This window comes from Cyanistes caeruleus, chromosome 6 (assembly GCF_971803275.1).
Source record: "Cyanistes caeruleus chromosome 6, bCyaCae1.hap1.1, whole genome shotgun sequence".
In the NCBI taxonomy this organism is placed as follows: Eukaryota; Metazoa; Chordata; class Aves; order Passeriformes; family Paridae; genus Cyanistes; species Cyanistes caeruleus.
The window spans coordinates 40,311,220-40,334,530 of NC_141706.1; the positions used below are offsets into that span (position 1 = coordinate 40,311,220).

Consider the following 23,311-nt stretch of genomic DNA (forward strand, 5'->3'; position numbering starts at 1 on the left):
CTAAGTTTTCTGGCACTGCTATTTCAACTACATCCTTTGATCCATCTGTGGATTTTTCTGTTCCTAGGATGGCACTGGCAGCTAGGGGAGAAGCAGCTCCAAAATATCCATTGGTTGCAGCAGTAGCAGCAGCCAGGCTACCTAATGCAAATGTCCCCGCCGTACCACCAGCAGTGCTGCCACTGGCTGAGGCTTCACTCGCATAGGTGGCCAACAAATTGGCTGCTGCTGCTGCTGGGTTGGCACTGGCAGCTGCTGCAGCCAAAGCCCCTGTAGCTGCTGCCTGACTTAGGCCTAAACCTAATGTATTGAGATTATATCCATAGCTGGCTAATGTATTAAGTGCAGAGGTGATGGCCACCAGGTCATTGCCTGTAAAGCCAGATAAAACTGCTGGAAAGGCTGCCACTCCAGCAAGGTTAGCATGTCCTAATAGCCCTGCAGCAGCTGCAGCAGTTGGTAACACTTCAGCAGTGTTTGCATAAGGAGATCCGGTTGGATTGGAATTGGCCACTGGACCTGTGACATTGGCATAACTGATATTGAGACAGCTGCCACTCTGTGGATCCTCTTGTATCTTCTGGATGATAAGTTCAACAGCTTTTCGGTTTTGTTCAGGTTCTCCACTCACAGTGACAACCCTCTCTTGCAAGTTGATCCCATCAGGTTTCTGGGAAAGCTGTACCCAAGCCCCTGACTGCTCCATTATAGCCTTCACTGTAGCACCTCCCTTCCCTATTATCAGACCTGCTGTGCTGTTGGGAACTATAATCTTTACCTGTAATTGAAAAAAATATATATAAATAATACTTCTGCTTTGTGCATAAACACTATAATATTTTTGCTACCCTATAAAAGGAAGGAAAAGAATGAAGCAAGTTAGTTACCATGTTTTTAAAAGAAAGGGTTAAAAAAATTAAAAAGAAATACAGCTCATAATGCTTTTTAATGCTCTGCATGTTTCAAATGTAAAATATGAAGAATTAAAGGTAAAATAACAGGGAAATCATTTTTATCATTCTCCCACAGAAAATACTGCTTTCAGCATAGTACAGTTCAGACCAAAAGATTAAGCAAATGCAGCTATTATATTCACATGGAAAGATTATCTTAGATTGTATCAAACTGAGTATTTTCATGATTCCTCTCTTTCCAGGCTAACGTAGCAAAACAATTTCTTTGGGAAAATTTGTCAGAAATTCTTTACCTTCCTTTAAAACATCTATAGTAGCAATAATTAAAAAACAAATAAAAACAAAAAAAAACAAACCATAAAAAAAAAAATTAAAAAGAAAGAAAGAAAGAAAGAAACAGAACAAATCAAAACCAAACCAAAACCAAAAACCACAACCGAAACAACATTTGGTTAAACCATGGACAGATGAAATAGCTGGTCTTGAACAGGACATGATCTTGATTCTTTAACCTGCGACCCACATCACTGTATGGAAATTCATTATTTGATACAGTGTATTATTATTATTCAGCCTATAGAAATTGAATTCAACAGGAAAGAGTATTTAAGAGCTGAGATTTTGAGAGAATAAAACATGGCATTTGTACATCTAAAAAGTTTACCAGACGGCTTCAAACAAAGGTTATTTACCTATAAATCCTACCTTTCCTTCTGTTTAAACAAGTTGCAAACTGACACAACATAATTAATGCCAATGAAAGTATTATCTATTGACTTACTACTATGAGTGAAGAATGATGCCCAGGATAAAAATTCAATATTTATACATATTTTTCATAGCTTTTGTTTTTGATATACATATTATAAATGTGTCCCAAAGTTTTAACATATAGTCTATTTTAGGACATTGATTTAATATAATGTACTATTTTACAAAAGTTTCATTTTTAGTACTTTTGTGTTCAGTACCATTCATCCCAGTTTTGTGGAATATGTGTAGGGGCAACACTTTTCAGTCCTTTCATCAAAATACTCTCTAAAGTCTTAGCAACAAATCAATATAAAATACAGTTAAATATTATTAATAATATTCTCTTTTTACTGACTCATTATAAAGCCAAACTAATTGCAAATAAAAATATATGCCCTAGAAATAAGTTTTTTTAAGGCTAAAAAAAGATTAGATATTTTCAATGGTTATGTTAGCATGAAAATCATATCTTTGAGAATCCAGCAACTAGAAACTTGAGAAACATTTATGTTTTCCACTTACACCATATGTACATTAAAAATAATAATATACCATAGTGTATTTTGCACTGAATTTTTTTAAATTATATACATAACTTTTAATTTCTTCAGAATTTCATTCATGTCAAAATAGAACATGTTCTATAGAACAAACAAAAAAGGTGCTGACTTATTCTAAAGGCAACTTTAAAGCAGAGTATTGAAAAAAATTCAGTCCACCCATATATTAAATAATCTTATAAAAACAAACATCACTGTATATATGCTTAAATACATAATGAAATATTTTATATATATTTGTAGGCAGACTTAGTTTTAAGACAGGACAAGTCCCAGTAATTTTAAACTTAGTTCAAGGTATTTGGTAATTTTAAGGTAACCTTTTTAGTTTTCTCATAATAAAAAGAAAGAAAGAAAAAAATAATTCTTAGTTTTGATAAGATATTTCAGTTCTAGATACAAAATATATGAACTAATTTCTAAATAGAAGAATTTACCAGATTTTTGCAAATCATTTTTTGGGGGGTGTGGGGTTTTGTTTGTTTGTTTTTGGGTTTGTTTTGGTTTTGGTTGTTTTGTCTTATTTTACTTTTTTTTATTATCACGTCAAAAATGCAGCACTGCACAGCTTTCATTATTATAGTTTTGTGCTGCAGACTACAGAAAACATTTACTTGCCTCCATTGGTTTAAGATATACTAACAGGTTCTGTGGGAGATTTCGATAAGCAATGTGCATAGTTCTGATCAAGTCAGGCATAAGTGCTTATGCAAATTTAAGTGAAAAACCTAAAAACATAAGAAAGCACAAAAAAATACACTCTCATAACCACACATATGATTGAAGAAGTAAATAGAATATTTAATGCCAGGGCAGTATTGTTGCACCTGTAATATCATAGTTACACATGCAGCATATGAAAATCCAGATTACTGTTATACAGCTGGGATCATTCTAAAGGATGGGTGTAGTAAAATAAAGCAGTAGCTTAATTCAGCCACAAAACTAAAAAGGAATGCTTCTCTATGCAACAAGAAATATTTTCTCAACAAGAAACTGGTACTTTTATCACTGGACCCACAAAAGTTCATTAGGTTCACCACTAACAGCTTTAGTTACTCAGCAAAATTATCTGTCTAATAAGAGGAAAGATAAAGAATAATCTTCTCCTTACTTATCCATTCCCTCCATGTCCAGGAATGTTTTTGTATTTAGCACTACAAACAACATAAAAATTATGATGTACTTTGAAAAAAAACCCAAAAAATTAATGTGCTGGATTTACTCATGATTTTCTGCTTCAGAAATAAATAAATATACCCTTTGCTAAATATCTGACTTAGAAACAGACTATTGTTTCTTTCATGGGCAACTCTCTTAAATGGTATTTGTTTAGAAATATACCGATAATACCCTTTCAAATACAACCCCTGCCATGGTGAGTATTTCACATATTTAAATATAGGACATCTTTTAAAAATATATATGCATTAATAATTAGATAGTATGCCTCTATTTTATATTAGGACAAAAACATTACATTCCAGTGAAAATTCAGTTTGAACAAAATATAAATGCATCTGTACTCATTTTACTTAAAACGTAAACAATCCTGCTCTCCTTGAAATGAAGAGCAACATTTGTATTATTTTGAGATATTCAGCTGTAACATTCTTGTATTTGTGACTATATTTATATAGTCTATATTGTGACTATATTTGTGAGCTAATTTAAATTTTTATTTAAAAATTTAGATAATTATTTTTATAAGCATAACATATTTAGGATTTTTTTTTATTTAGGAGTATTATTCTTGCAATTAATTTGTAAATCTCTATTTCTTTTATTCACTAATTCTTTCCCTTGTTTATACATTGGGATATCAACTCGTTATTGCAAACATTGGTTGTGTTGTATAATAATGCAGTATCTAACAAATGAGATAGATCACAGTGATCTAGGTAGAAAATAAATACTGCAAACAATTTTATTTCTATTTCTCTTGAAGCCTACGGTCCATACGGTCACTAAGTTAAAAGGTATAAAATCTGTACGGTCATTAATTTAAAAGGTATATAATGAAACAAAAAATTCAGAAATTGAAAAATCAAATATTATCTATTTGGTTTTGTTACCTGCATGACCACCATTTAAAAAAAAAAGAAAGAAAAAAAGTACTTAACTCCTTGTCTGTCAGGGAAATTGGACAGTGCACTTATTTTCCTTTTACAGATAACAGGTTCAGAAACTGATTTGGATGCAGAAATGAGAAACCTAACTGCTACCCAAAATAAGTGCTCTGAGCTATCCAATAAAGGTATCTTTCACTATGCAGGAAGATTAGGTTTCCAGGTTAATGTGTATGCTCCTGGCTATATCCAAATTTTTGCTGCAAAAAGGAGAGTGAGTATCTAAAGCAATTATGAACGTATGCTTACATATGCATAAGAATAAGCACATGTGTAATTTATTTTGTTCAAGAGCTGAAAGAAGAAAAAAAGGAAGAAACAACCTTTATTTCATGTCAAATAGGTTTTATAAAAATTAAGGTCTGCAATTATGACATTTGTTTACTCACAAAGCAAATTAATTACTTCTACAGGCATCACTCTCATCCTATTTGCATCAGCATAAGTTCAAAATCAGGTTAAAAAAGTATAATACTTCTTACCCCAAGTCATCCAATTATAACAAATAATAATTACAGAAACAAAGTAATTTCTCTGTGCAAATTTTCAGTGAAACTGTGTCTTTAAAAGCCTTGACAAAAGTCAAAGAAACTTGGGGCATAAGAAGGGCTCGAACCAGAGAGCAGCAGTTTGCTGCCCTCAGTTCCCAATGAAATCTGTAGAGATTTGATGCAATTCTGCCCTTTAGAGGAAGAGGACTGGTACTTAAGGGATCTCAACCACTGCATGCAGACACAATTCAGACTGCTTTTAACTTTTGCCACAGGAATAGCTCATATGAATCCTAGACTCCTAAATCCTGTATCAGTTAATTCCCCAAACCTTTTCCATTTATTGACAATCCACCTGCAGAATCCCATGCTGCATTCATATATCGCGTCAGAATTGCCTAAAGTCCTCTGATTTACCAAAGTGAGAGCCCTGGCTCAGTTAAGTGAGAACAGCAGCTAGTGTGGAATGCCAGATGTTGGGTGATTATGCTCTGCCACTTCTCATCCTCCCCAGTGCTGCACAGGGATAATCTGCACTGAGCAGCTATGAATGCATATGAATACATGCTAAATATTGTCATGGGAAGAAGAACCATGACCAAATCTGCACTACTTCCCACTTCCTGTCTTCCCAGTTCTTATTCCTGCTCCTCTCATGTAAAGAGTTCCAACTACCCATAGTAAAGCTCCCACCTTTCACTTTTCTACTGCTTTATTTCTTTGCCCTCCTTCTCTCTGACAATATGTGGTCTGGTTATAAAATCATTTCTCACAGTCTCTGGAACTGGGGGGATGGCAATCACAAACTCACACCATACATAACAGCCAGCTAATACAAAGTCTACGCTGATAAATGTAGTGGAAGGATGAAATGCAGGCTAGATAGCAAGAATTAGCACTTGATATGGCTGCTACACCAATTAGAGAAGCTGTGTGTTAAGAAAGTTGAAAAAAATGGTTTTAGGTTTCAAGTTTCACATGCTGGCATGACACATGCCTGCACCAAATTACACCAGAAGAGAAATATTACTGATTGTACAAAATAGCATCAAAACTGGGAAAAAACAAACCCAACAATTCTACGGTGGAAATATTTAAATGTATCAGCCTCTGTTTATTCCACCTCACAAAAGTGTTTCTAAGAGATTGCACAGAGATTAATGAACCAAGGATCTTTTTTATCTATTATTCAGGTTTCTTTTTTCCTCTTTTATTTTCAACAGTGTGATTATAAATCATTCCATGAATTTTCTGTAACAGTTGTTCTTTTTCCTTCTATTAAATCTTTCAACTACTTGTCTAATGTCGGTTTATTTTTTCTTAACAGGAAAACACTTTACAGAAAAGATTCCATCTAACCTAACAAATTCATCCAATTTGTCACAATTCTACATTTTAGCCTCTAAAGCAAATAACTGCATTTCCTTAAAATTGTAAATTGCTACATTCTATTTCATACCTTTTTCTATCTTCTTATGTCTTCTTACTCATCAATTATTTTAAACTCTTTAAAATTCCCTCTGGCCTCTGAATTCTGTCTGAAAATTTCATGGAATTTCTCTCAATATTTTCAGTATCTCTGGATTGGATTCCATATTGGATTCATGTATGTGCTGAAACATTAATTTACTTTTTCAAAAGTGAACTGAACTAATTCTTGATTGCTCAGTTCCAGATCATACATTTTGGCTTCAGAGAAAATTTTTAGAAGGAACGGAGACGTGTTTTGGAGACATTTTTCTAATAGTCCACTTGATACTTATTTAAAAAATACACATCTATAAATAAAAAGCAAAGCAGTTCTATGTAAATTTAGCTAGATCATCAAGTAAATAAACCTAGACCATAAATTGTCATCTTCCCTATGTTTAAATTCTGTAAATGTTATTCCAATTCACTTTCTCTCTTTCCATAAAAGAACATCTAGAACTAAAATACTGTGTGAACAAGTGCAATGGATTACAGGAAGAGATTAGCTGCTACTTTGTTCCTCAATATAATGCACGTTTCCTACTCATGTTTGTGTTAATAAGATTTACTTCTCATCACAAGCAGTACATATATTTGTAGTATTCCCTTCATAAATGTTGCCTGCAATTATTTCAAGATGAATATCATTTTGCTACTTCCCTGTGTTGACTCTTTGTGGTATTTCTGACTTCATAATTACAGTTACTTTCAAGACAATTCAAGGATAACTTAATCCATTCAAAAAATATTGCAACTTTGTGTTTTGTCTCCAATCACACTAGATTATTACAAATATAGTAAATTGACAGAGCAAAATCTAAGATGTTTGGTTTTATCTGCTGGTACACTGCAGGAGGAATTTGGTCTGATACTGATGCTAAAAAGTGTTTATTTTTCTGCAGTTCCTAGACCTCATCTAAGCTGAGGTTGCATTTATCATTTCATTTCAGTCTCAAAAACTATCATGCAATAGAAACCTAACTTCAACTTAAATACTGGGAACAATTTACATCTGAAATCACAAGGCTTAGAAAGTTGGAACTAAGGAGGAGAAATATTTACAAGAGATAAGACTGTGTAAGGATGTTTTGCACAAATTGCTCTTTTGGCTTAAATCAATACTATTTTTCAATTAGCATTTGATATTAAACCTTGACTCTTTGAGGCACTTAAAAAAGTCACTCCCACTTCTTTTAGTAACTGCCTAATTACAATTCTGCCCACTTTAAAGTATGAACATTAAGATTTTTCTTTCATGCTTTTAACTAAAGATGTAATTTGGAATGCAAATTTCTCACAGCAAGGAGCTAGCAAATCATGTTTAAAGAAACAAGAAAAATATTCTCTGGTGCCTGCTTTAGTTACCCTTCTGTCACCAGTGTGTGTAGACTCTAACTCATAAATAGAAAGGCTTCTTCTCTCAAAAACAGAATATGTGCACAGCCAAGTTGTGTACACAGAAAGAATAATTGGTAAAACAATGTTGGTAATACAGGTGGCTGATTTTATAAGATTATCTAGTCCTGAAGAAAGTATTATTAAAATTTTACACTCACATACGCACACATAAAATTCTGAGTAGTTTCATAAGTATCCCTCAAGAAAACATGATTCAAAACCGTGGGAATGGAGTAAACCAACTCCTCCATGAATTTTCTATGATACATAGTTTTAATAACATCGAGAAGAAACTTAACTTTTCTAATTTTTTTCTCAGTAGCATAAAAACAAAATTCCATATTTAATGCATTAATGTTTCATGAGTTTCAAATTACATTTGCAAAGAAGTGTAATGTATTTTGAGAAGCTTCATTTATACTTTTCACTCTTTTATAATTAAAAAATGAAAAAATGAGCTGGTTACACACTAAATTACACAAGAGAAAAAATGAATAGATTTTCACTCAGTTGCAGAGAATGCAGTATACAGAGAAAATTAGACATCCATATTGGCTCTGCTGTTGTTCAGATGAAACATTTTTAAAGGGACAGAAAGCATGAATACTAACAGCTCTGTCCAGTATTGCTTAAGACCTTCAGTGATGGTAGAATGTTAACCCTATTCTCTATTTAAAATCACCATAGTTTCCCCTCCCCCCATCTAAAATTTCCCTTTTTTTCTTCTTTCTTATATGATATGTTACATGGTGTTCTATGAACACCTGCCAGCACTCCACAGAGTCAAGGATGGGTTTCAAAAATGCATGAATATTTACAGAACTATTAAGTATAGCAATTTGGGATACTTCTAACTGAAAGAAACCATATAATGTAATTTCATTATTGGAATTGCTGAAAAAAACTACTTCTCAATACAATATAATTGACCTAAAATGTAGATAATGTACATTATTTTAAAACCAAATACGCCTCACTGATGGTATCACTAAAACTCCCACTGTTTTACATTAGATGGAATCTAACTTATGAACCCATAAAACCCACTCCAGTTTCAAAAGTTAATTATCTTCTTGACAGACAGAGAGGCAAAGTGGGTGCATCCCTTTTCTTTATGCTTTTCCAGTCACAGATCTGTAGATGTTACTTTGGCTCCTGATAGCTATTACCTCCTTGCCCAAAGAAGCATTGCACTGGTTGCTTTCCTGGCAAAGCTTCAGAAGGTAAATACATAAATGAATAGGACATTTCTGCACTCCTCAAGAGAATCCTTAAAAGACTGACTGCATGCACGAGCTTTACAGGTACTCCCCAGTAGCAGATAATAAACTTGCTCTCAATGACATGCTGTATTTTAACTAGAAAACTTGCACTTGAGGAGAAGCAATCATTGGAAGAAATCCTGTGGCTAACACATACAAGAAATTTGCTAAGATGTTAATAACAAATCTTGGACAGACAATAAGCAGGAACCTAGGAATCAATTTTCCATTGACTTCCAGGAGACTTGTTATTTATTTATTTATTTAGTGGTTATGGACCTGCAAGTCTAAGAGAAAATTCAGAGTATTTTTTAAATAACCCTTTGACTGGAGTACCAGTTTTCAAGATGCACTGTTAACATTACAAAGCATCATAGCTATCAAAAGTGCACAGTTTTCAGTGTAAACTTGGCTAAATATGGCTAGTATACATGATTAAGTTCTTCTAAAAGAATTAGTGCAAAAAATTACACGCACTAGGTATGTCATTTAATTAAATTCAGAGGGAAGAACAGCCAATAGAAATGTGCTAAGGGACTTGCTATTTCCCTGTCAATGACACTTTTCATTGAAATTGACTAAAACTTGAAACCTTGAAAAAACTAAACCCTGGATATCAGAAATACATTGAGATTTTTATGTTTTGACATTGCTGACCAGATCACATTATTTTAACTAATAGTGTTAAACTTTTTCTAAATTAATTTAGGATTTAAATCCAAATATGAAATGATGTTTCAGCATTACTGGTAAGAATACTGAAAATCAGTCTCTTGAAACCATGTTTAAAATTAATTTATCTATCTATAGGACTGAGAGGACAAAAGAAGGCTAAGAGTTTTATTTTGTTTTCAGAGGATCTTTGCCACAGTTGATTTCTACCAGATATGTAGAACAGTAATTCAAGAATAACTTGGCAATTCAGAACAAAATTTAAGTTATCAACTATATATCATCACATGCAGGAAACCTCTGTTTTAAAATATGTGGAATTAAGGTGAATCAGCAGGACCATTTCAATTCTATGACATGGAAAATAAGGATTTATTATGACCATTAAAAAAGGGGTATTTCTTTCTTGCTCAATGCTCTTTGAGATCCTTTTGTGGGAGGCCAAAAGAGGGAGTTTGATCATCAGCAGGAGGAACTTTATGATTACTCATATCAACAGGTTTGCAATTCCCAAAGGAAGTGGGTGAAGTGCTCAGAAAATATGACAGTCGTTAGTCCCTTTCTTAAAATACACTATTTCAATATTTTCATGCTTACAAATAGTCCTCAATTTTGCTATCACACTTATCATATTCTGATCTTTTGAAAATTGAAGTTTTAAGTGAGAATCTCTGGGATTGAAATGGTAGATATTGAAAGGAGGTAAAAGAAAGTTCTACTAGCTGAAAGTGCTTTGTCTAATTGAATGCCTTTGAGTTTTCATGACTATAAAATAAAATAATGATACTAAACCCTAACATCCCCCCCTACATTATTTGTAATTAAAATTCTGGGGTAATTATTCTGTTCTCCATAAAAAGACAGGGGAGACACACATGAATTAAAACCCTTGTGGTAACCCTATTAATATCTCAGGTCCACGAAAATAAGAGCATATTTATTCTTGTTTTTCCCTGCAGACAGTTTTGTATAGCTTTGTGATGTTTTTCATTATAAAAAAATTAAAAAGGAAAAATGGCACAAAGCTAATGACTACATTTTTCCTAAAACTATATAAATACAATTTTTCTTATAAGCTTTTTTCTGAAAATATCCATTTTGCTTTAGATATAAACACATAAGATGGAAGAGCCAAATAGCTTTTAGAAGGAGGAATATTTTAAACATGTTATCTAACTAAACACAACAATTAAAAAAAGCAAAACAAAAAACACCACTAAACAAAACAACAAAAGACCTCCTTACCATTCCCACAGACATGCAATTTAATAGAAAAACTTACAGAAAGGTGAATAAGTGAAGCAAATCCAAACCTATCTGAATATATATCACTACTGTAGACACTTTTATATGCACACACAGTACTGTACTATAAATATATAGTGCTAAATAAGAGTGCCTAATGCTTGGTTTACTTTTAAGTAGAAGCAGTCCTCTTGCACTGAGTATCTAGTGCAGAGCTTCAGCTCAGGTAGAGTACAGAAGCTACTTACTCAGCAGTGACTCTTTAAATCATATTTTTGCAACTCAGCTGATTTTAAAAACAATAAGAAGAAACAAACTCAAATGAGTCCATATGAAAGATATGGACGTATTTTTACTCTCTATGGACACAATGAGTGGAGATCCCACTTCCTCCCAGGTCCATCATGTCTCCCAGCAGCAACCATGTCAAAAATAAGTCTGATGCACAGACCAAATGAAAGATGTCCTCATTTCAAAATCTAGGAATAAAACCTACAGTCTGTTACAAAATTATTTCAAGGGGCTTGCCAACCTTTTTTGGAAACTAGATTTCTGCTCTTAATAGTATTAGGTAATCTAGATAATATAACTTCGTCTGAGAAGTATCTTCCATATCCAGTCTATATTTAGTTACACATATAAAGGTAAGAAAAGCCTGAACAGGGCATTTTTAATGGTGCATCTTGGCATAGCCTGGCACCAGTTTTGCACATGCACTTTTACTCAAAGATCACAAAATTAGGGTAAAATGAAAGATAAAACTTACACTATCATCAACCAATATGCATAAAATAAATATGGTGGAATAAAGATGACAGAGAGGGAAATCTGACTTCTGCAAAATGCACCTGGCCCATCTAGACAAACTAACAAGATTAACAGCACCAAGGGTTATGGTTACTTTGAACCCCTGGCTTTGCAATAGACAACAAGCAGCAGCAGCTTGATCATTTCTGTAGTAAGTAATCCTTAACTAATAAAATAGAATCTTGTGTAGCAAGAACTATTCAATGAAATTCTGAGACACTCATAGATGTCATTTGAAAATTGTTTTCCAATGAGAAAGGGAGGGCAGTTAAACAGAAAACATTTACATGACCATGTCTCTCTAGGTCATGAAAAATAGTAATTATTAGAAATTTTAATTACAAAAGGGAAATAAGTTTCCTTAGTGTGCTTTCCCTAATGGTTGGATGGATAGGCAGCCACATACAAGTACTGTTGTCAGTTCTGGGCTCCTCACTTCAAGAAAGAGCATGCCCAGAGAAGGGTAAAGAAGTGTCTGGAGAGTGAGTCCTATGTGGAGCAGCTGAGGGAGCCCAGAGAAATGGAGGCCCAGGGGAGACCTTATTGCTCTCTACAACTCCCTGAAAGGGGGCTGCAGTGAGGTGGGAGGTAGGCCTCCTCTCCCAGGCAGCTGGTGACAGGACAAGAGTAAACGGCCTCAAGCTGTTCCAGGGGAAATTCAGGCTGGACATGAGAAGGAATTTCTTCAGAGAAAGGGTAATTAAATGTTGGAATGAACAGTCCAGGGAGGTGGTGGAGTCACCATCCCTGGAGGTGTTCAATGACTAGAGGTGGGACTTTGTGACAAGGTCTGGTTGACAAGGTGGTCATCATCGTCTGGACTTGATGATGTCAGAAGTTTTTTCCAAGCTAATTGATTTTGAGATTCTGTGATGTCTCCAAACTTCATAAGCAATGCTACAGGACTCCATAGCTCTCTAATGCTAATAGAGTCTTCTGACAATTCAATACAAAATCTTCTTCTCAGAGCCTGATGTTCTGTCTCTAAGAAGGATCAGAGAACAGCATACGGCAAAATCAATCTGTAGGTCTCAGGAAATATATCATTAATTGCAAATAAGTTATTTATTAACAACAAGTAGTTGGCTGGCTTAGAATTCAACATTCACTCCAGCTGATTCATATCTTTAGTTTAGAAGTATATCTACTTCTTGGTTAACTCTTGCAAACTTGCAGTATATGTGTTTAACCAAGATAGCCACAAGGAGACCAGAAGTAACTACTGCCATGGCAAAAAGAAAATACTGGAATAAGTGGAGGCAAGAAGTTACCAGTTATTGGAGTTAGCAGAAACAAAAAGTTTGATAGGTGCTAACTGAAGTCAGTTATCAAAGTCAACTTAGCTTGTAAAAAATCTCTGTAATTGCAAGAGACAGGTGAAGGAACAATTGCATCCTCCTTGTTAAATGTGAAGATCCTGGATTTAGATCATACACACATAACTCAGTAGGAAAACCATATATATTTATTGTTAAACCACATATTTGCAAATCATATTGTTTCCGTACATCTGTACTCTGGGTTATATTTCTCATACAATGGGAGACAAATTTCATTAAGGCAAAGTATCTGTAGACAGGCACTAGGCATTGGCAATACTTGAATATAGGTAACTTGCAGCTACTAATAATTTTGTGTAGCTAATAAGATCACAAAAATGTTCATGTGGGAAAAAAAAATTATCCTTCATGCAAACTAAGGCTGTGAGGCACAAATATGGCTGTATTTACACATTAACATTACATGTTTTTATACCTATATTACCAATGTGTAGTACTGTGTGCATTAACATGGAAAAATACCTTATACAGACTAAAGTTGAAGGCAGCATCTGAGTAAATTTGATTTTAATATCTCTTTTTAAATACACAATGAAAAATAACTTGCATCTAACTCTTGCCCTGATTTCAACTCTTATGCAAACTGTATACACATTCTCCTTCTTCAAGAGCTGAAGATTTATTTTTATTTTAGACAAAAGGTACTGAAACATATGAAAAGAAAAAAAATGAAAAAATGAAAGATCTCTCTCAAAAATGAGACAGAGGTAAGGAAATCAATAGATTTACTAATCCTTTTAGATGTCACAATACATTTGTTCCTTTTTTCTATTTAACAAATATTCACTGTGATCCTAGTTATGGTAAAAACTCTTTTTAGACAGAGTTCAATAAATGCATTATAAGTTATTCTCATTTCACTTAAATTCATATTTCGAAACATAACTTTTTTGTCCTATCAAAGCTGCAGTCTCCTCCTTTTCTTACCCTGATTCACCTGTGTTCCTGTTAATGTAAGGTAGGCATAACTTCCAGTTTACTTTGAAATTGAATGCAGTAAAGATAACCATCAGAGTACACATACACACACTGTGTACAGCCAATCAGTCTTTTCTGTGACTGCTAATGTAATGTGTATCATTTATTATCTAATTACTTATGACATAATTAAAGCAGAAATTCCTATAAAACAGCCTCTTAATTGTTGGCATGTAAGTGAAATACGACCTGTGAAATGTCTTTAACAAACAACTGTTATATCCTTCTGTTTCTAAAACAATGTGATAATACTGGTTATAGACTATATTTACAGTTGTTTTATTAAACATTTTAAATTTGTTTGTGTGAATAAATTTTCTGCAAGGAAGTGATTATCTTTTGACTTGATTGCTCTTTTTTTCCTCATCACTCAATTATACATGTGCACAGGTCTGCAGATCTTAAGGTATTGTATTTTGGTTCAGTACTTTTTACTACAGAATGCCATTAATCATAGCCTAATCTATTTGATAAATTCAGTTTAATTTCATAACTGTAACACTTTAGAAGAGCCCATATGGAGACTGCATTTCAGTATCTCACGGACAGGGGGCAGCTGAGAAGCACTGAGCTAATGTACATTGCTACTTACAAACATGAAAGAGGAATTTTCAATACAGGGGAAGTGCAGCCTTCCAGAAACTTGAAAGAAATAAAAATCTCAAACATATTTTTCTAACCCCATCCTAATCACAGGTATTAATTTCACTTGAATGAGTAATTTATCACGTAGAAATGTATTATTGTTTGATAATGTACGGGGAGGGAAAATAGTCCAGCAAGACTTGGATCTCTATGGCTGCATTCCATTCACTGGGCTGCCATTTGAGAAGCAGGGGAAAACAGAAGATGAAACAGGCAGCAGATCCTCTGTACCCCCAGAATGATACTCTTCAAGGCTGCAAAGATTCAAATGTAAATCACTGGCAGGTAACAGACCAGTGAACCCTTAGATTTAGAGTCGTGATACAACAATAGTCACATTGATCCACTATTTGTAAACTATGCCTCTCAATATCTGCTATACTTGCAGGAGATCTAATTTGCCTTCAGAGGAAAAAACAACTAACTAACCAACCAAACAACCAATCCCAACTCAAACAACCAAACCCAAAATCAACAAATATGAAAAAATCTACAAGAATAAAACTAGGGGAAAATACTACTGAAAAAGATGCAGTTGCACATTGTTTTGATAGAGACTATCTGAAATCTAGGCTGCAATGTTTTAGGCAAAGGTCTCAACAGATGCAGTTAACCTCTGGAAAAGGAAAAACCTCCTAACTTTTATTCCCTATAGTGCAACATGTCAGTCTGCTTCTATGATTTGTATACAAAGAATACTTTTTCACTTAAATCAGGCAGAGATCTACAATAATTGGTGGGTTTCTCTCACATCTATCTATGACTTCTCACGTCTGATGAATTCTCAAAACAATGCATCTAGCATTCTGCCTAGCAAAGTGTGGCCCCGCACTATACCTGCAAACAGCTTGTGAAAATTAAAATATTTCAGGTAGCACAAAAAACCCACTTAACTAACAAGCAGGGTCTTCTAGGGCCAGGCCTAATCATGCCTCACTCAACACCTGACAGAAAAATATGGTATTGCCTTTTCTACATTACAGTCTGCTGTACGGGATCTGTCCTGGTGTGAAAGTCAGCTTTACAGTCTCAATGTTTCCTTTCCACATTCTCATACAACCCTTGATCAGATAAATTCTGAACTCCCTAAAAGCCACTAAATTAAATTCCAAATAATTGAAAACATGGAGTCAAACCTTTATGTGACTGATTATACAGCAGAGAAACAATAAAGTCATCCAGATTTGCATTCTGGAAATTACTCTGCTCTTCTGTTTTCTCAGGGTTGTTCAAACAGCTAAGAAGGCACTAAGTGACTCTTCGCCTGTATACCTGAGAATATGGTTGGATTTTTCACCCAATAGCAGTTTTGATGAAACAGTACATCTACAATACCAAATCTGAATATTAAGAACTCAAAGTCATGGTTAACATTGGCTGGATCACAGCATAACATGTTGGCAACTTTCACTCTAGCTTATTTGGCATGGAACGTGAACATGTATATACCTGGAATTTGATAACATATTATTTGTTTTAATTTTGTATTGATAAAGGAATTATACTTAAAATAGAACAAAGAAGTTGAAGAAATTAAACACCCTTTGGCAAAGGACATTTGAAAACCCTTATCCTATTCTGGCAAAAAGAAAAATGTGTATTCTCCAAATTTTGTACGTTTAACGATCCTTTTACCTCAGCAGATAGGACCTTTTGTTAGTATGGGCACAGGGAAAAATGCCAAAAGCTATATATCATGTCTACAAATATCCTTAATTGAAAGAACATCTTAAATACAGTGAGGGACTTTTTGAACTCTTAACTCAAGACAAGATTATTATAACCCTACAAGTCTAAACAGAATGCATTCAATACAAAAAAAGCATTATCTTTTTACATGTTCACTACAATATATTTTAAAGTGAATAAATCCCATGAAAGTCATACGTGTACTTTAAACAGCAATGATCTTGGCATCTAAACTGAAGTGACAATGATTTAAAAATAAATTATTTGACTAAAAAGCAGCCTTCATAAAGTCACACTACAGTAAGATTTTTATGCTTTCTAAATCATCTAAGTCTTCCTAAACACACAGTTTCTCTCTCCTTTTTTTTTAAAGCTTTACTTTTATATGTGGGGCTTTTGTTTTGTTTTGGTTTTTTTGCCTCCTGATTTTTATCTATGTGGGGGAAAAAAATCTAACAACCAGGAAGAGTTTAAAACATGAGGAGATACTGATTTAAGACATTTATTCATTTTAATAGAAGGGAATAGTAATTCTGCCCATTACACTGAGAACATATATCTTTTTGAAGAGGGGGATGAAGTCAGAAACTAAGTGATTCTAACTATTATCAAGCATAAAATCCAAAGAAGATACATGAACATGGAATCACATTTTTACTTTCAAGACTACAACTGGCAGTCATTTATGACATCCCATGAATGATGTGCCAGTAGCATTCAGAGACTTAGCAGTGAGAATCTACATCTTTCCCCATTTCTCAGGAAACCTCCTGACATTTGTCCTACATTTAAGACAGTAAACAGTACCCTCATAATTGTTGTGCAGTGGGAGAGAAAAAAGGAAATGAGTACAGAATATGAACCCAAATTATACTACTTATAGACACTTGTCCCAAGGGGAAATACTGAAACAGACAATAATAAGAATAAAATCCCCAAACTGTTTTGCTTATAAGATTTTTTTGTTATTTAAACATCTTTATGTAATTTAAATATATATTTTAAGGAAACAATGCAAACAAGCATTGAGCTAAAATACTGAAAAATTCTGCAAAATAAATGGTTAAAGGACAAAAGAAATATATTACAAGTAATGTATCAACATGAGGGCCAGAAGAAAGTCTACAGTTAGTCCATGGAGGGTAGGTTAATTCTGCTTAGAGTTTAGACATGAAATGAAGGATTCCAGCTGAAAAGAAGCAGGAAAGGTTACATCTAAACCACCGGAACCACTACTGGAATCCTCTCACATGAATAGGAGAATAATTCTTCCTAGCCTTTTTTAGATATACTGTCTCAAAAATCATTTATTATGTGCAATCCACAGTGTGCCATAGGGAACTTGTAATCAGAAAAGGAACTCAGTCTTACTAAACTAAAACTATCTGGTTCACTAAATACTTTAGTCATGGTCGATGTAAAACACTGTCTATTAGATAAAGTCTCTTTCAAACAGAATATTAAGTTTGTATTGTAGAACACTGACAGCATCATCTAGATGTAAATAAAATGGTCATATTTATCAGTGATAAATCAGATAGGCTGACAAAAGGTCAAATTGTTATCTCAGAGAATTACCATAGCAAATATCCTTAGTAATCAAATTAAAGTTATACCACATTTCTAATTCTATAGCAAATTTATAAGAATGCTAAATAATTTCATACTGATTTTGATTTTTAATACACAGTACTGAGATTTGGAAAGATCAAGTGATCCATCCAGCATTCCTCAATACGTGAAAGACCTCAAAAGAAAACAGATTTTCTCAACACTACTGTAACAATTGACATTAAAATCAGGGAAACAAAAATATTAACAATATTTAGTATTAATAATATTAGTAATATTAGAGGAAAAATATCCAAGACACAGTATCTTAAATAAGCCTCATATCAAATTTCAAAGGCAAATTGAGATAATACCTCACTGTCCTACAATGGCTATTGACTATCCTGGGATCATCATTAAAACTCAGTATTTGTGCATTAAGATTAAAGTACTGATCAAAAAAAAAAATCACTTTAAGCTGGTTATTAAACATATTTTAAAAATCCATGTCCTAATGATAACAGAAGACTGAAACAAAGCTTTCCTTCCTATTTCTTCCTACACCTCTCACAAGAAGTTATATATCAAATATGAGTTTGTCAACCCTTTAAAAGCTGTCAATATGCTTTACAGATTGCCTTTATTTTTAAATTCTACCTTTCTGTGAGGAATGAAAAGATGATACTTCTGCCAGCAATTTTACAAACAGGGATAGGGTGGTTCTTTAAAGTCAGAGAAGGAGATGGGGTGCATCAATCATTACAATTTAGAGACATCAATTAATCTCCCAGTCTCTAGTTATACGTGTACTATTGTATCACATTGCAAGCTATAGACTTGGCACAAAAAAAGAAAGATAATATAAGCCAAAAGTACAAATTCCAAATACCAAGATTTTAATAGCCATATGCTTGCGCTGTACCTGCTGAGTACAGGCAGTACCAAGAACACTGGCTCAGTCCCATCATGTGAAAAGGTTGAGAAGTATTATTTATTACAGATATTGCAGCAACAAGGTGAGATAGATATGCTCAAACAAAAAAAGCAAGTCAGAGGACTGAATGAACAAAATCTACACCTTTCTGTACTCCACAAAATTTATATTACATTGTACTAGATGATAAAATAAGAGTTTCAGGTGAAATAATAAAGCAGCAAAATAGAAGGTATAATTGTAAAAAACACAAATGCCATGGGGAAAAAATAGAGCTTTTAAAGAAGTAAAAATAAAAGGTTTATACAGTAAGCTACTGACTCAAAGTCAGTATGATAAATCCTATTTTATTGCTAAGCTTAAGCCTATCTAAATTGTAAGGCAAGTGAAAAGGACTCCTACCCATCACTTTCCTGACTCACTAGTAAATGTGAATGTGTGTTTTGGCCTTTTATTCTCTTAAGCCAGTAGCAAAGGTCAGCATTGGTACCAATTTAATGGAAAAAGGCAGGAAAATGGAGAAGGAGACATACAAATTTCCTTTATAGGTATACATCAGATAGGCAAAGGAGAAATAAAAACTTAGCTTTATGTAAAACTAGAGTAACAGCAGCAAAGCAGAAAGATAAAAAGAAAAAAATAATCTTGTGAATGAATAAAAATATGTAACAGTTTAATTATAGAAATATTAGTCTATATAGTCACTTAACTGTTAAAATAATAATTGAAACTTGTACCTTTACAAGGTTCTACAGAGGAAATGCAAGCATGTTCTATATGATGTTTAGTGCATTATTTATCACTTTAGAGATGAAATTACATCTTGAAGTGTACTTTGGAGAAGTCAAACTGATTTCCTCCTCCTGGTATGTAAAAGTTTTCTGTATTCTGCCAGCTCCAGGGCCATCAGCAGAACAGTTTCACCTCTGTAGCTATATGTGTGTCAGTGTTTGGCTAAACTGAAAAAGTTTGTGAGGGTGTAATACAGAAACTCTTAGTCTAAAAGTATAGAAAGATTGAATTCACTTCAGCAATAGGCAGACAGGAGGGGGAAAAAAAGGTTATTGGAAATGCTATTGCCTCTTTGGTTCTTTCTTCCTTGGGAAGTTTGCATTGTATAGATTTTTAATGCGAATAAAGGTACAAGGAAGTTCCACTGAAAAAATAAACAAGACATTTACAAGAATAATATTGACAGATGTATAACTTCCTGGAACAAAGAACTAAAGAGAAAAATGCTTCCAGTGAAGAGGTTTCTGTTGCACCCAAGGCAACCTAGTGTAATACAAAACATGACAACTCTAAAGAAACTTTTCTTCCACTAGATGAGGCATTTTCAGAGACTACCCTCTTCTTTAGAATCATAAAACAAATAGCTCATGAACACTGGATTTTTCGAAAAACAATTAATCAAAAACTGAAACTGCCTCACAAAGGAGTTATGACCTCATCTGAATGGAGGCAAGTGAGTCATTAAAAGGAAGATCTAATACAAGCCAGATTTCCTGCCTAGCTTCCTCTGACCTCTGTTGGCAGAGCTATTTTCTTCTTGCATTAAAAAGTGTGTCTAGAAATTGTTCAAGCTCTGTCAGGGGAACACAACTGACATGCTTGTACAGCACAAGGCTCACATCAGCTGTTCTCATCAAAGCACAGACTCAACAATTCTCTAACTGCAATGATTTATTGGGGGTGTCCTTCAACACAGGTTAAAAATCTCACTCCAACAGCAACCCAGCATTAAGTATTGCTTAAAGCTTGCTTAATCACCTTTCTAATCTTTAATATAAAATACCATCTTCTCATGATTAAAATATTACAGAAAATGGAATGATCTTAAGCCTAATATGCTACCTTAAACACACAACAGTGTGCTGTGAATTTATGTTACACCTTAACACTGAATGTCCTGACATCCATCCAGTTAACTAAGCTCTCTTTGTGCTACCATAACATAACATCTTGTGAGAAAACCCATACCTGAATGGTTATTTTCTACTGAGAGTCATTTTACACAGCCATATATCAAAACAAACATTTATTGTTGTTCTCTAATACTGTCCTGTTGGGTGTTTACATGGCTACCGACAGGTTTGAGGTTGTTGTGTTGGAACCTGTTTCCATGTGACAGCCGCAGTGCAGATACTTGTGGATACACTGGTGTGGAATGCTAATCACCACTACAGCCTGGGAACAATGGCCAGTGATGTCACCTATCACCAGAATGAACAGAAAGGCCTTAATTGCCTTATCATGTGCTTTGTGCTTCCTGCTGGAATGGCTAGAAATCACTAGAAAATACCAGAAGGGATAAAATAATCATAAACCTGTATGAGTTTCAATAGTTAATAATAAAAGCGGTTCCAAAAGTCAATTAAGGAACTCATTACTCTTCTTCATATATACAGTCCTGATGCTGTTCAAAAAAGGTCTTGATTGCTTGTAGGAAAACTGGATTGAACACAGGTTATGAATAAAATGCATTAAGATGTGTAATTTGGGATATAGACAGGACACAAAGTATACACGTCACTTAGCTTGTGAATTTAGCTATATTACTTGACAATATTCTCATAGAACAACTTTCTATAAACATAAGTATTTTGAGCTATTGAAAAGTCATTAAAAGTTTATACACTACACTATAATTCTGATAACAAAAAATTCATAGAACATAGGTTCTTCTCTTATGCTAATTAACATGCCCAAATTGTTTATCCTGTAAATAAAAGCACTTCTTCCTTTTTCTCTAAATAATGATCATCAGGATATATTTATAATCAAAAAGAAAAAAAAAGTGTGAAAGGAAAGAAAAAATAGTAAGAACCCTTTAAAAAACAATCTCTGCACCCATTTCCAAAACCTTCTAATAAAATAAACAAAATACTAAAATTAAGAGAGAGAGAATAAAAGCTGAATAGAGCTCATAAAACATCCCTAGCTGTCGGCAAAGATTTTATCTTTGTCATTTAATGATGATGAAGCCAAGTAACTGTTGCTGGAATGGAAGCAGGCTGATGGAGAAGGCTTTCAAATTGAAGTCAAGGATATCACAACCTATATTTCTCTTAGTAGTTCCTCTATCTGTACACTTCCTTTCTAAATTCCATTACTTTCTGCATTTGAAACCCCCTGCAATAAATGTCATGTGTTGATCAAAGGTATAATGCTTTAATGTGCTTCCGTTCATGTGAAATTGTTTGTCCATACACCAGCAAGCTCTAAGCAGTTAAAAAAAAAATCAGAAAATCAGTAATTAATAACAGTGTTAACTTCCAGGGGAAATTGAGAAGGAAACTTTTCTCATATTTGATGTTATTTATGCAAGATCTGATAGCAACATTCAGCTAACTGAAACAGACTGCGGGAACTCTTAGCATATACTAAATACTTACATTATTTGAACACAAAGTACACTAAGTTTAACAGTACATCAAAAATAAATAAGATATTTTTTAAGCATGAATAAATTCTGAAAAGCATGGTATGTAGCAATTTTTACAATTTTCATAGGGAAGACAAAGATAGTATGATAATTTGTGGACACAATCAACTGGACATAAACTTTTCCAGTTAAAATAAAAATAAATTAGTATAATTAACATGCTGTTAAAAGGACAGTTTATGCATTTAAAAATGTGATATGAATTAAACTTACTTAAATGTGTTTAGCAAGTTTTTAGAGAGATTTAATTTAACTTCATTCTTCATCAATAAATTTTCATTTAAAGTAATTTTATATTTAAATAATGCCCCTATGTTACTGTCCACAAACATACTTCAGAATTCTGTAATCAAGAAGTCTGTTTGCCATTCCTGGGTCGAATTCCAGCTATTTAAGCATGGGCTTAGGGGTAATTCTATTATAATTTAAAACTGATCCAGGAAGCAAATACGTGTGTGCATATATACACAAACATATACAAACCAAGAGTTACTCTATCTACAAACACACCGGTTTTGTATCCTTGCAATTTATCAAATGGAAAAAAAAAACCAAACCAACAACTATTTTAAGATACTTTGCTTTTCATCAGCGATTTTAACGAAGCCCACCAAAATAAATTAAAAGAAGCAAAATATTTTCCATTTACTTTACCAATTTCTAACAAGAGTTAGATATCTATGGTTATGGGTGTATATATGTGAATGAACGAATAAATCCTTAACCCACCATATCTTTTTCTCCAGTTTGCAAGCTGTCACCCGTGAAAAGTATGGTGTAGATGGTAGGATGATACTGTACCTGATTGGCTCTGGAGGTGGTCATGGGATCAGATGGAGAGGACTTGGTGGTAGTTGGGGAAGATGGCAATGTCTGGGAACAAAGCAGTTCAGGAGCAAATCAACCTTTACAAGCCTTAGACTGAACAGTTAAAAAAATAAATAAACCAACAAAATAACATAACTAGAAAATTAAAAGAAATAAAAAATGCCTAAGACAAAAATCTTTCTCCTACTCATTGGAACTTA

At 33.7% G+C, this 23,311-nt stretch overlaps 1 protein-coding gene across 6 annotated transcripts in view; it reads right to left on the reverse strand.

Annotated features, from left to right (window-relative positions):
- The window catches only part of NOVA1 (NOVA alternative splicing regulator 1), a 141,973-nt gene that overhangs the window by 2,292 nt on the left and 116,370 nt on the right, over positions 1-23,311 (reverse strand). For 5 of the 6 annotated variants that reach the window (XM_086891696.1, XM_086891692.1, XM_086891695.1 and 2 more), the window contains 2 exons: positions 23,085-23,156; positions 1-778 (listed from right to left, as the gene is read on the reverse strand). The exon at positions 1-778 is cut by the window's left edge and continues 2,292 nt beyond it. In XM_086891696.1, coding sequence (XP_086747822.1) covers positions 1-778; positions 23,085-23,156 — 850 coding nt within the window. The remainder of the gene's footprint in view (positions 779-23,084; positions 23,157-23,311) is intronic. The other variant, XM_086891693.1, reaches the window with a different exon arrangement.